We start from the raw sequence: 14,559 nt of genomic DNA, 5'->3' as shown, positions 1-14,559 counted from the left end.
CTGCGCGCGAAATCTACATTCAAGTGTGACCTAGCCCATTGATTAACATGAGTTCTCAGTTGAAGTCAGTTTTTCTGTGCAGAAAATGCGTACGAAAGCCGGTGTGACCCCTGCCTCAAGTGTGACCTAGCTCATTGATTAACATGAGTTCTCAGTTGAAAACAGTTTTTCTGTGCAGAAAACGCACACGAAAGCCGACAAGTGTAACCCCTGCCTAAGTTCAATAAGCAATGACACTGTCTTTGCAGCAAAGTTTTTGTGCATGTTGCAAGTATTTGTGTGGGTGGTGGTGGGCTGGCATGTTACCTTGCCGGAGGCTCCAAATCAATCAACAATGACGTTGCTTACACTTCCCTTGCAATGACAAAAATGAAGAACCAAACAAACTAGTTTTTATGAAACAGACACTACACACCATTGACCAGTGGTATATGGAATGCATAGGCAAGCTGGCTCATGCTTTATTCTAATAATTCTACAGTATTGTTTTGAGTACATGTATTTAAATGTCTAGGGATGAGCGAAATTGTTCATTCGTTTTACTTATGACCACTCTGCCAGTTTTCGAGGAAACATTTTTACGAATTACATTGAAGTCAATGGGCCAACTTTAAAGAGGGATAGTCAGCCACAAAATCAATCATCCATTTCACCACTCAGTGTTTATTATGCAGCCTGCAGCCTTACCATGTATTGCAAGCACTTCAATCTATTCAGAAATGTTTCTGCTGTAATAAATCTTATCTCAGTCAGCCTCACCATCGCCAATGAGAAATAAGCTTGTCATCACCCTCCCACGTTCCTGCTCCTCACTGATTGGCTGAGAGCAGTTTAGCGTGAAGCTGAAATCTGATCTATGCTGGCTGTGCTCACATGTGTTCACAAAGCAAGCTAGCTATGACAGTGCAGATTCTAGAAGAGAAAAAAGTAATGTAAGAAATGACATCAGGATTGGCTTCATTCAGAGGCAGTAAAGATGGAAAATGCATGAAACAGTTTTCTCTTTATTTACTGTATAACATTCTTTGAAATCAAAATGTGGACAGTACAATACATCTGTTATGTAAGTAGAACAAGTATTTATCTACTTATATATGTGGTTTTGTTAGAACCACCAAATTGTCTATGTAGGATAGGGATGGTAAAGCAGTAAAGTATTTACTGTGTTAGCCATCAGTAAAAGCAAGAGTTTTTAAATGTAACCATTTATTGGCTAACTTAGAAGTAAATAAAAAGTAAGCTTTCAGCTAATGAGCCTTCTTCCGACGTAGTTCCTGTATAATTGCAGAACAGTCGTAAGTAAAACAAACTTTTCCCCTTTAACGTCAGGGGCATTTTTGCTCATCCGTAGCCATGGAATTAACTTAGATATATACAGTATACTCACAATAATAGAATTATTAGAATAAAGCACGTGACAGCTTGGCTATACATTCGGTATACCACTGATCAGTGGTGTACAGTGTCTGTTCCATAAAAACTAGTTTGTTTGGCTCTTCTTTTTTTATTGTAAGGAAAATTTAAAGAGAAACTCCAACCAAAAATTGAACTTTATCCCAATCAGTAGCTGATACCCCCTTTTACATGAGAAATATAATGCTTTTCACAAACAGACCATCAGGGGGCGCTGTATGACTGATTTTGTGCTGAAACCCCTCCCACAAGAAGCTCTGAGGACCGCGGTACTTTTGACAGTTTGCCACAATGTAACAAGGTTCACAGACAGGAATTAGCTGTTTACAGCTGTCTCTAACAGCCAAAACAGCTAGGAGCAGCTACATCACCTGCCCACAGTAACAATGTCACCATGTAATAAATGTCAGAATGTAAATCGGGGAGAGGAAAGATTTTACAATGAGCAAACACTGACTAAATCATTTATACATAATTATTGTAAAAATGAAGCACTTTTTTATTACATTATTTTCACTGGAGTTCCTCTTTAAGCAATGTCATTGTTGATTGATTTGGAGCCTCTAGTAAGGTAACATGCCAGCCCACCACCACCCACACAAATGCTTAAAGGGATACTGAGCAGGTAAAAAAAGAACAGAATTGGTACTTCCCCGGGGCTTTCTCCAGCCCACCGTAGGCCACAAGGTCCCCGCGTCCTCCTGGCTCATCTCTCGGTCCCGCCGGCGCCTCCGTTAATTGGCGACTTCCACCTGTAGTTGCCACTACAAGTTCCCGCAGCGCACGTTTTGAGTCATCATGCCAGCCGCTACGCGTCATCATGCCAGGTTGGTGTGAGAGTCCTGTGCATGCGCGGTTCAGAGTTAGAGAACTGCGCATGCACAGAACTCTCACGCCAGCCGGCATGATGACGCGTAACGTGCGCGGGGGGCCTCGAGGCCCCAGGTAAGTACCAATTCTGGGTTTTTTACCTGCTCAGTAGTTCATATTACTGTAAGCGTTACTTTTCGTGTAGTTTTCGCGTTACGGAATGCTGAGTTGTTTTTCCTCCACGAATAATTCCCCTTGTTATGCCCAAATAACTCAATTTTAGTTTCATCAGTCCACAGCACCTTATTCCAAAATTAAGCTAGCTTGTCCAAATGTGCTTTAGCATACCTTAACCCGCTCTGTTTTTGCTGTGGGCAGAGAAAGGGCTTCCTTCTTTTTATAGCTAACAAGTAATTACGAAATTCGCGAAATTACGAAGAAATGCGAAATTACGTTATGGTTTAACGCAAAGTTACGTTATGAACGAAACGCGAAATTACGCGTTGAAAATTACGCTTACGGTATTTTCAATTATGATTTTAATGGCAATTACGCTACCATAATTTCGCATCGTAATAGCAAATTTCGCATGCGTAATTATAGTAACGTGAAATTTCGAAAATTTCGGCTCAACACTACATACACACACTCCGGCCAATTGTATAGAATAATCTAAAATATCTTTAATATATATTCAGAAAAAACGATCATAAGTTTATGGTGTGTTGGTTTGATTGCTCAGATGATTCGATCAATCAGAAAAGTGATGGGATTTCTCTGGTTGAAAAAAAATTGAATCGTGTATGGCCACCTTGGGGACCCACACCAATTATCATTAGCCAATTTTCCCACTTCCATGTAGTATGAAAGCCTACCTATACAATCTGCACATAGTATTGAATATCTGTTGTTAATACTACATGGAAGTGGCAAAACTGGCCAGTGATTGGCCAGTCATAACAGGATGTGTGTACCAGGCTTAAGTCTATGTTCAGGTTGGGGTTCCACTCCAGTCTTATGTTGATGTACAGCAGAGATGGAAAATGTAATGGGGCCTTAGGCAAGGTATTAGGTTTGGCGCATCCTTGTGGTCCTTAGGTAGGTAAGCCGAAGTGAAGAGAGGTCAGAAAAGGTGGCAGATGGGCCTCTTGACACATACTAGGCCCCAGGCACTTGCTTAGGTTGCCTAAGGGATGATCCTGCTCTGATGTACAATATTTATTTTTGCACATATTTTTTGGCGGTAGCACAGCAAAATATAAAAAATAAATAGCAAACAATGTGCAGAAAAAGCAGCATGTTTAGTCCTCAAGTGCATAGGAAAACATTAGCTGTGGGCCCTTCCATTGGTCCAACATTGATAAACACCGGGAGGTACGTGCAATGTTTTTCGGTGTGAAGAAAAGGGCCAAAAATAAAGCACCATCTTGTAAAAAAAGAAGCTGAGGTTTGTAAATCCAGCCCAATGTTTCCTGTAAACAAAACCATTGTTGGCCACTTTCCGTAAGTTAGTCCTCTGGATCATCAACTTGAATTTTAATCTGAGGATTTAGTTTGTGTTGATCCCATCCACTGATGTTGCTCAAATCAGAGTAGCTTGAAGCTTTAAAAAGAAGAAAAGATTATTGTTACAATAGGTATCTATCTTTTCTTTACCTCCCATCAAAATACATTTTTCACCGACTTGCTGGGATACCAAAAACGAATTTTTTAAATCTGATATAAAACACCAACTTTAATAAGACCTGTGCCATAAACATTGTACAATAGGTGAAAAGATACGTGCGCAAATTATGTATATACAGTGACTGCCGATCAATGACCAATAACAATGCTATTTTCAATACCTTCCAACCGATAGAAGGCGCACCGCATTGTGTTGATCGTCGTCCCTCCACCCCCTCCATAGCAACAGAACATATCGCTAGCCTCAAGGCTATACAGAATCATTCCCTGAATTGGCATATGTCTGTACAGCATCATTCCCCCCCAGAATCCAACTAAAAATGTTTGGAGCCAGAGCTTTTTGTCATGCTGCCCCTACCCTTTGGAACGCCTGCCAAACTTAACCAAGCCAGCTCCAATCCTGGACACATTTAAATTAAAACTGAAAACCCACCTGTTTAGTCTGGCATTTATGATCACATAACCTTTCCCCTGTACACATCACTATGTACTGATGTAATACAAGCTTATGCGCTTTGCATCCTATGGGAGAAAAGCACATTGCAAATGTTTTGTTGTTGTATCGGATGTGTGTACGTAGCTTAACCACTTGAGGACTGGCATCTAAAACCCCCTTAAAGGACCAGTTTTGTCTTTTTTAGGTGTCGCCAGTTTAGATAGCCAGGCACAGGTATCCAGTATAGATAGACAAGCTTAGGTGTCTATCTATGGCAACATTAACAGTTACAGTAAAGCCTACTTTTCATTGACTGTATGCTTCACTGTACGTGACACAAAGCGCAGATAACTTGCAGTGCCGTTTTTACAAGAATGCAATGTAAATCCCACTGTGAATGTAGCCTCATACTTGATTCCCACTAACGTTAGATACCAATGTTTCTCTGCCCTTCCATCCCATTACTGCATAACGTGCGGGTTAAAAGTAGCAGTAAAGCATTGTTTCTATGTACTATATGCTTCACTGCCTTCTTGTTTTTGCATGGAACACAATGGAACTCACCACTGTGAATGTAACCTTTATGTATTCTAAACAATACTTACTATTTAACTTCGGAAGCTCGGGCTCCTCATTGATGCAAGTAACTTGATTGTGCCACTCTGTCCATTTCACTTCATTTATTCTGCAAGTGATGATGGGTACAGTGATGGTTAATCATGACCAGTAACACAATGCTGCTTATTCAGGAGAGCATACTGGAAGGGGAGGTATAGGAATCTATGGAGCTGAGACTGAAACTTATTTCACAAATGATCTCTCTCAGCTTATTCATCACTGCATCTCACTCTACTTTTGCTAATCAGGTTGTAGTCAGTGGCATTGGAGATATAGAAGATCGGCAGCACGCAGAGGGAGGTGAGGAAGCGGGGAGTCGGCCCCCCTCCCCGTGGCTGTTTGTGTCCACTGCTCACCCCTCCAGGCTACCTATACTTGTGGCACCTATACCTGGCTACCTACACTTGTGGCACCTATACCTGGCTACCTATACTGGGGGCACCTATACCAAGCTACCTATACTGCGGGCACCTATACCTGGCTACCTATACTGCGGGCACCTATACCAGGCTACCTATACTGAGGGCACCTATACCTGGCTACCTATTCTGGGGGCACCTATACCTGGTTACCTATTCTGGGGTCACCTATACCTGGCTATCTATACAGGGAGCACCTCTATCTGGCTATCTATACTGTGAGTATGTTTAAAAAAAAAATCCTGCCTGGCCTAACGTTCCAATTTCTGTATTTTTTTTGGGGGGGAGGGGGGGGGCAATGATTTCTAGTTACGCCCCTGACTGCACACTCACAATTGGTGAGCGAATAAAGAAGGGGAGCTTCTCTGTTACCTATGGATACAACAGAACATTTTCTGCCTAAATAAAGTGCAAACACAGAGCTTTCACCCTTGAAAGCTAACCAGATGTAAACCAAGGGCGTAACTAGAAATCACTGGGGCCCCCCTGCAAAACTTTGGATGCACCCTCACCACCCAGCCCCCCCCCCCCCCCTAAAAAAATAAATAAATAAATAAAAAACAGAAATTGGAACGTTAGGCCAGGCAGGATATATATATTTTTTTCTAAAACATACTCACAGTATAGATAGCCAGGTATAGGTGCTCCCAGTATAGGTAGCCAGGTATAGGTGCCCTCAGAATAGGTAACCAGGTATAGGTGCCCTCAGAATAGGTAACCAGGTATAGGTGCCCTCAGTACAGGTAGCTTGGTATAGGTGCCCCCATTTCGACAATGTTTTTGTGAGAAAACACGGAAAAGCCGCTGCGAGTGTTCAGAGCAAGGCGGCTGATTCCGCTTCCAACGCGGCAGGTTGCGCGCATAGGCCTGCATCTGCTGGCATGACTGAACGCGGAAAAACCGCCGCATGTCCTGAGAACAAGGCAGCGGATTCCACGTCCGACATGGCAGTTTGCACGCATAGGCCTACATCTGACAGTATGGCGGAACGCGGAGGAACCGCCGCATGCTCTGCTAGCAGTGCGGCTGGTTCCGTGCCCAGCACAGCGGATGGTTTACAGCATAGGTCTGGTGTGGCTGGGACTGATAGTCCACACAGGTTTAGAAGGACGCGCACGCGCGCTGAGAGGCAGAGCTTTTATGACAGCCAGAAGGGAGTGGTCATTCTCTGGTTGTCTGCCGTTGCGATCACTACGTGGTAGCACTCAGACCTTGTCAGTATCTGTGATATTATCTGTGTTATTATTTAGACCAGTTCCTGGGTGTAGATGATCAAGGAGCTCACACCCAAGACTAGGCATTGTTGATTATTTGTTATGACCTTCTGCTTTCCTGACTACTCTTCTGATCTCTGATTAGGTACTTCGCTATATCTGATACTCTGTTGCCGAACTCGGCTTGTCTTAGGATTCCGCATCTGTCTCTTGTCTCTGTCCCTGATCTGTCTGTCTGTTGCCGACCCGGCTTGCCTGACCTCGAGAGCTATCTCCCCAGTCTAGAGATAGCTCACAGACCTGGGGGTGACATCCTTCCTTGGTGTCACTCACACTCTGTCCTTCCTACTCCTAGCCTGACCCCTCCCTCGGGAGAGTCTCAGGCTTACGGAAGGAACGTGTTACTGTGCAGTACTCCTTTTTGCTGTGCACCTGCTCCTCAGGTGCAGTCCTCAAAGTATTACTGTTGTACCAAACACTCTTATTACCCAGGTGTCCAGAGGTTAGAGATATATCTGTATTCTCGGTGATACTGCAGATCATCAATAATCGGGTATGTATCTGTATTCTCGGTGATACTGCAGATCACCGGTAATCAGATCCTCTCTGTGTTACACCGATCATTACAGTTTTATTGTAAGCTCGCAAGGGCAGGGTCATCCTCCTAATGTTTACTGTTTTTGTCACAATGTTTGTGCTGCTTGGAACTCTGCTGTACATTTGTTAGTTGTATCTATGTTCCCCCTGTCGTCTCATTGTGCTTTGTAAAACGCTGCGGAATATGTTGGCGCTATATAAATAAATAATAATAATAATTTACCTTAAACATAGTTTCTCCTCTTTTCCTACTTTGCACGTCTTTCCGAGTTTGAATTTATTCTTTAAGCACACTGGTAAACATTTCTCAAACTGCAGGATTGTCCTAGCTCTCTGAAAAATGTATAAATAATATATTTTCTTATTATGGGAAGTAAAAAAAACAAGAGATTTCCTTTTGGTTACAACTAATCAGATTCTAATGAAGTTGTCCAAGTTGTACTTCCTACTATATAAGCTAAATCACACTGCCTCTAGGTTCATATTAATGTTGTTACTGTTATTTCTGTGCTTTGTACCAATTCTGTATTTTGTATATTGGTGTACACCATTGTCTGTTTTATTTTGTAACCCATGTTTGTTTCTTACAGTGCCATGGAATATTTGGCGCTTTATAAATCAATAATAATAATAACTAATACTACTACAGTAAAGGTTTATGAAGGCAAAGAGTTTGGTGATTGTGTGCAACATAAATAAAACGTTGTATTTCTTTGCAGTGCTTTTCACATACAAGGCTCTGAGGTTCCCTCCATAGATAGGTTTCAGTAATTTTATGTATATTTAGGCTGCAGCAGTGAGCTATGAAGAGCTTAGAAGAGCACCTGATAAGATGCTTTTCCTGTCACATCCCAAAATCATACAGCTAAGTTACTTGGCTTTTCCCTGAATTGCGATAGGCAAAAAAGCGATGGGCATAGGAGTATAGCAGGATTAGATTGTGAGCCCCTGTTAGGACAGTCAGTGACATGACTATGTACTCTGCAAAGTGCTGCAGAAGTTGTCAGTGCTATATAAACACATAATAATAATAATAATAATAATAATAATAATGATATATGGTAGGACGATAGACTATGACTATGGAAGGGATTAGAGTGTGAGCTCCTCTGAGGACAGTCAGTGACATGACTATGTACTCTGTTAAGTGCTGCAGATGTCGGTGCCATATAAATAATAATAATAATAATAATAATATGGTAGGACATTAGACTATGGCCTCAATTCACTAAGCTTTATCAAACACTTTATCAAACGTTTGATAATTTACCTCATGGGTAAAATCTAATTTTGAATTCACTAAAGTTTTATAGATTTATTGAACGTTTTATCGATAAAACATTCAATAAATCTATAACACCTTAGTGATATCAAAATTAGATTTTGCCCAAGAGGTAAATTATCAAATGTTTGATAAAGTGTTTGATAAAGCTTAGTGAATTGAGGCCTATGGCTACGGTAGGATTAGATTGTGAGTTCCTCTGAGGACAGTTAGTGACATGGCTATGTACTCTGTAAAGTTCTGCAGAAAAGATCAGCACCATATAAACACATAATAATAATAATAATAATAATAATAATCCCGGTAATAATGTAGAGACATTATACATCTAGAGAATGATATACGAGATCTTTATTATAACATGAACAATGCTAATTCAATACCCTATGATGGCACAATACAATTCAGGGCTGGTTCAGACGGACGTCTGCGTGGCGTCACGTTTGGGGGCGTTGCGGCGGCTGCGCGGTCAGGCTTTCAGTAGCCTTCGTGTCGCGTTCCGATGCGGTCGCATTTTTTCTTCCCCTAGGGGGACATTAGCCGTCGCGGTTGGCCGCCCCCTGGAAGCTACATGTCGCTTCGAGGGGCAGCTCGAACGCTAGCGAAAATCGGGACCTGAACGCCACGATCTTGTAAACGCGCGCAAAAGCTCGGTGTAAACGCTCCCATTCACTTGAATGGGAGCGTTTACCACGACGTTTCGAACGCTTGCGGTAAACACTCCGCAAGCGTCCGTCTGAACCAGCCCTAAAAATGCATAAAAAACTCCATAAAAATCTTTGTCATGACACAGTAACCTATTATAATTATACTACCCAACTACAATGTACGTTCAACATCAGAGGTTCAAAATGAACCTCTGTGTGATTGAACCCGGGTTCAGTGAATTAATGATGAGATTCACTGTGATATAAGAATGTTGATGCAATGCATACACAGACCAGACGTTTTCGTTGACACTATCACGGCATCATGGGGCACTGGTCAAATGTCCCGACCTCTTCACAGAGCAGGAGAGTTTGCAGTTAAAGGATACCTGAAGTGACATGTGACATGATGAGATAGATATGGGTATGTACAGTGCCTAGCACACTAATAACTATGCTGTGTTCCTTTTTTTCCCTTCTCTTCCTGAAAGAGTTAAATATCAGGTATGTAAGTGGCTCACTCAGTCCGGACTCAGACAGGAAGTGACTACAGTGTGAACCTCACTGATAAGAAATTTCAACTATAAAACACTTTCCTAGCAGAAATGGCTTCTGAGAGCAGGAAAGAAATAAAAAAAAGGGTCAATAGTTCATAGATTTTAGCTCTGGCATACTTTAATGAATGTGTCATTGAGCAAAAACAATAAAACAGTTAAAACTTAAAAAGTAGATTTAAACATAGAATAAAACTGTGGAATATCTTAAAAAAAGTCATTTTTAGGAGAAGGAAGATAGATACAGTTGTTTATTTCATTCGTTTATTTTCGCTTCGGGTGTCCTTTAACTGTTTCACTGCCTAGAATCTTTGCAGAGAACACTACAATACATGCATCACATCACACTCTGCAGCTTTGCTTCACGCTGAACTTCATCATCAGCACAACAACATAAAACTCCAGCCTCAGCAAGGAATGTCTGACCTTGAGAGAGAGTGAGACAGGGATCTCTACCCTGGCTATCTGGTTACAGAGCATCTGAACAGTGAGGTGGATATCTTATCTTTCAATATGCTTGTGAAGTGCTAGAAATCCTGTATGGATCAATCATATTGGTTGCATTCCTTTGTGCTATTGATTTTATTAATTACCCATATTGTGATACAAGATCCTTAATTAGGGATCGTTGTGTGATTTTATGCATTAACAGTCCTGGGACTAGAGTTATGCAATTGTAGGCACTGTGTTAACATTTCTGATATGTGAAGTTTTTTGCCAGAAATACAGAATGTAATATTTTGCACATTTGACTTTATTTTCTTATTTAATATATTCATAACTCTTCTTGTAGAGCTGTTTACTCTAATTTACAGTATATCCTTTAATACATATGTGTGCTGTGATTCTTGCCTACCATTGCTCCATACACCAATCTCTGCATAGAGAAAACTGTATAGGGGAGGGGTGTGGTTTTAAAAAATCGGGGCGTGGTTAAAGGTGTGGCAGGAGCGTGTCTTAGTGTCCCTCTTTCCTGGCTCCAAAAGAGGTATGCATACATGCTATAGTGAAATAATAAAAAAAAAAATAATCAATGTGCAAAGTAAACATATCAAATAATCTATCTATATATATAATTCAGTAAGTGCCTCAACCGTCCAGCAAGAAGAAGAAGTACTTTGCATGAGAAAATTTATGCGTGCTCAAAGACCAAGTTTGAGGCCTCCTTTCCACGGACTGTTGAGCTGTGTGCTCAGCAAGCAGTTACCAGGCACAGGTAAGAAGTTATCAGGCAGCAACAAGCAGTTATCAGGCAGCAACAAGCAGTTACTAGGCAGCAGTGAGCAGTTACCAGGCAGCAGTGAGCAGTTACTAGGCAGCAGTGAGCAGTTGAGAGAGTTTGAGAGGCATTTCACTGCCTATTAACAGTCCGTGGAAAGGAGGCCTAACCCTAGCAAGTTTGGGTTTGCAAATCTGGCCTAATTGGCTATTCATAATTGAATAAGGGCCTCAACCTTCCAGCAAGAAGAAGAAGTACTTTGCATGAGAAAATGTATGCGTGCTCAAAGACCAAGTTTGATGCCTCCTTTCCACGGACTGTTGAGCTGTGTGCTCAGCAAGCAGTTACCAGGCACAAGTAAGAAGTTATCAGGCAGCAACAAGCAGTTATCAGGCAGCAACAAGCAGTTACTAGGCAGCAGTGAGCAGTTGAGAGAGTTTGAGAGGCATTTCACTGCCTATCAACAGTCTGTGGAAAGGAGGCTTAACCCTAGCAAGTCTGGCTTTGCAAATCTGGCCTAATTGACTATTCATGAGGCAATGCTCATGCAAATATGCATTTGCTTTCGCATGTCAAACTATGCAGGGTCAAAAAACCAATACTGCAAAGCGGTCGTGGAGCAGTGCTTTTCAGCACTGCTAGATTTGGGCGCAGCGAGTGCCGCCATAGACTGTAATGGGAATCAGTCTATAGCGGCGCTCAGTGAGTAACGTCGGCGCCGTCAGAAGACGGAGCCGAAGTTGCTTAAAAAAACACAATAATTCGACCTCCAGCAATCGCTGGAAACCGAATTATATCATTCCCCCACTATCCATGGCGGCCTGGAGGGGGAGTGTGAGTGTGTGAGTGTGTGAGTGTGTGAGTGTGTGAGTGTGTGAGTGTGTGTGTGAGTGTGTGTGTGAGTGTGTGTGTGTGTGTGTGTGTGTGTGTGTGTGTGTGTGTGTGTGTGTGTGTGTGTGTGTGTGTGTGTGTGTGTGTGTGTGTGTGTGTGTGTGTGTGTGTGTGTGTGTGTGTGTGTGTGTGTGTGTGTGTGTGTGTGTGTGTGTGTGTGTGTGTGTGTGTGTGTGTGTGTGTGTGTGTGTGTGTGTGTGTGTGTGTGTGTGTGTGTGTGTGTGTGTGTGTGTGTGTGTGTGTGTGTGTGTGTGTGTGATCACGCAAAAACGGCTTGACCGATTTGAACGAAACTTGGTATGCAGATCCCTTACTACCTGGGATGATACGTTCTGGGGGTCTCGCGTCCCCCCTGCACACCTGGGCGGAGCTACAAACAGCAAATCAGATTCCACCCATTCATGTCAATGGAAAAAATGTAAAAGGCTGCCATTCTCACAGTAATCAAGCCAGAGTCCCCACACTTGGCACAGTTGGTCACTTGGTGACCGAGGTTACAATTCCAGGAAAAGTGGGCGGAGCATAAAACAGCCAATCAAATTTCAGCCATTCATTTTAAATGGGAAAATCTCAACTGCAGCCATTCTTACACTCGCAGGGTTTTCAAACTTGGCACACTTGGTCACTGGGTGACTGGGATTAATATTCAGGACAGTGGGTGGAGCCTACAACAGCCAATCAAAATTCACCTATTGATTTTCAAGGGGAATATTTAAACTGCTGCTATTCTTACACTTTTTAATGGCAGAGACTTCAAACTTGCTACAGTCGGTCATTAAAGGGGCGGGGCCACATACAGCCAATCAGATTTCCTTGGTGGATAAATTGCTTCCATTTACACAAATTTGATGTCAGGAACCTGACAGCTCACAAACATGGTCATTGAGTGACTGTGTGTCAAGGTTACAAAAAAGTGGGCAGAGCCAAAACAGCTTTTACAGGGAAAATATAAACTGCAGCCATTCTTACACCGTTAATGGCAGGGTTCTCAAACTTTGCACAGTTGGTCATTGGGTGACAGATTAAGATTTTGGAAGGTGGGTGGAGCCTACAACAGCCAATAAAAATTCACCTTTTGATTTTCAAAGGGAATATTTCATCTGCTACCATTCTCTTATACTGGTAATAGCAGATGTCTCAAACCTGGTACAGTTGGTCACTGGGTGACTAGGGTCCAAATTCAGGAAGGGGGCAGAGCCACAAACAGCCAGATTTGTTTATTTTTAATGGGAATATAGAAAGTATTGATACCAAGGACCCCAAAGCTGATAAACTTGATAATTGAGTGACTGTATGTCAAGGTTAGAAAAAGTGGGCAGTGCCAACAACTTTATTTTTTACATTGCAGGGTTCCCAAACTTTACACAATTGGCCACTGGGTGACTGGGATGAATATTCTGAAATGTGGGTGGAGCCTACAACAGCCAATCAAAATGTACCTATTGATTTTCAAGGGGAATATTCACATTGCTACCATTCTTACACTGTTAGTGGCAGAGGCCTCAAACCTGATACAGTCAGTCATTGGGTGACAGGGGTCAAAATTCACTAAAGGGGTGGAGCCACAAACAGCCAATCAGATTTGTTAGATTGATTTCAGCCATTCTGTTATTGGCAGGGTTCTCAAACGTGACACAGTTGGCCACTGGGTGACTGGGACTAATATTCAGAAAAGTGGGTGGAGCCTACAGCAGCCAATCAAAATTCACCTTTTGATTTTCAAGGGGAATATTTACATTGCTGCCATTCATGCACTCTTAATGGCAGAGGCCTAACATCTGCTACAGTCAGTCACTGGGAGACTGGGGTTTAAATTCTGAAGGGAGCGGGCCAAAAACAGTCAATCAGATTTGTTTAATTTCAATGGTAAAATGCAACTTATTGATGCCAAAGACCCCAAAGCTCATAAACTTGGTCATTAAGTGACTGTATGTCAAGGTTAGAAATAGTGGGCGGAGCCAAAAACAACTAACTTTTTACATGGGGAAATGTAAACTGCAGCTTTTCTTACACTGTTAATGGCAGGGTTCTCAAACTTCACACAGTTGGTCACTGGGTGACTAGGATTAATATTCGGAAATGTAGGTGGAGCCTACAACAGCCAATCAAAATTCACCTATCGATTTTCAAGGGGAATATTGAAACTGCGGCCATTCTCACACTGTTAATAGCAGAGGCCTCAAACCTGCTACAGTCGGTCGTTAAGTGTTTGGGGTTCAAATTCAGTAAAGGGGCGGAGCCAAAAACAGCCAGATTTCTTTGCTGGATAAACTGCTTCCATTAGCACAATTTTGATGCCAGGAACCCAAAAGCTCACAAACTTGGTCATTGAGTAGTGACTGTGTGTCAAGGTTACAAAAAGTGGGTGGAGTTAAAAACTGATTTTTCTGGGAAATTGTAAACTGCAGCCCTTCTTCACTGTTAATGGCAGGGTTCTCAAACTTAGCATAGCTGGTTACTGGGTGACTGGGATTAATATTCAGAAAAGTGGGTGGAGCCTAAACATGCCAATCAAAAATCACATGTCACTTTTCAAGGAGAGTATTAAAATTGCTGCCATTCTTGCACTGTTAATGGCACAAGCCTCAAACCTGGTACAGTTGGTCATTGGGTCACTGGGGTTCAAATTCTGAAAAGGGGACAGAGCCACAAACAGTGAATCAGATTTGTTTCATTTCATGGGAAAATACAAATTATTGATGCCAAGGACCCCAAAACTCACAAACTTGGGCATTGAGTAGTGACTTTGTGTCCAGGTTACAAAAAGTGGGCG

At 42.1% G+C, this 14,559-nt stretch overlaps 1 protein-coding gene across 3 annotated transcripts in view; it reads right to left on the bottom strand.

Moving 5' to 3' along the window:
* Window positions 1-2,881: 2,881 nt before the first annotated feature.
* LOC137547311 (transient receptor potential cation channel subfamily V member 3-like) overlaps window positions 2,882-14,559 on the bottom strand; it is a 104,009-nt gene continuing 92,331 nt past the window's right edge. For 2 of the 3 annotated variants that reach the window (XM_068270760.1, XM_068270759.1), the window contains exons 20-22: window positions 7,417-7,526; window positions 4,951-5,030; window positions 2,882-3,826 (exon numbers count right to left, since the gene is read on the bottom strand). In XM_068270760.1, the coding sequence (XP_068126861.1) occupies window positions 3,732-3,826; window positions 4,951-5,030; window positions 7,417-7,526 (285 nt within the window). In that variant the 3' untranslated portion in view covers window positions 2,882-3,731. Of the gene's footprint in view, window positions 3,827-4,950; window positions 5,031-7,416; window positions 7,527-14,559 lie in introns of those variants that run through there. The other variant, XM_068270761.1, reaches the window with a different exon arrangement.

The sequence above is a fragment of the Hyperolius riggenbachi genome, chromosome 2 (assembly GCF_040937935.1).
Source record: "Hyperolius riggenbachi isolate aHypRig1 chromosome 2, aHypRig1.pri, whole genome shotgun sequence".
In the NCBI taxonomy this organism is placed as follows: domain Eukaryota; kingdom Metazoa; phylum Chordata; class Amphibia; order Anura; family Hyperoliidae; genus Hyperolius; species Hyperolius riggenbachi.
The sequence above is the reverse complement of the archived record's forward strand: the minus strand, read 5'-3'. Positions and strand labels throughout refer to the sequence as shown.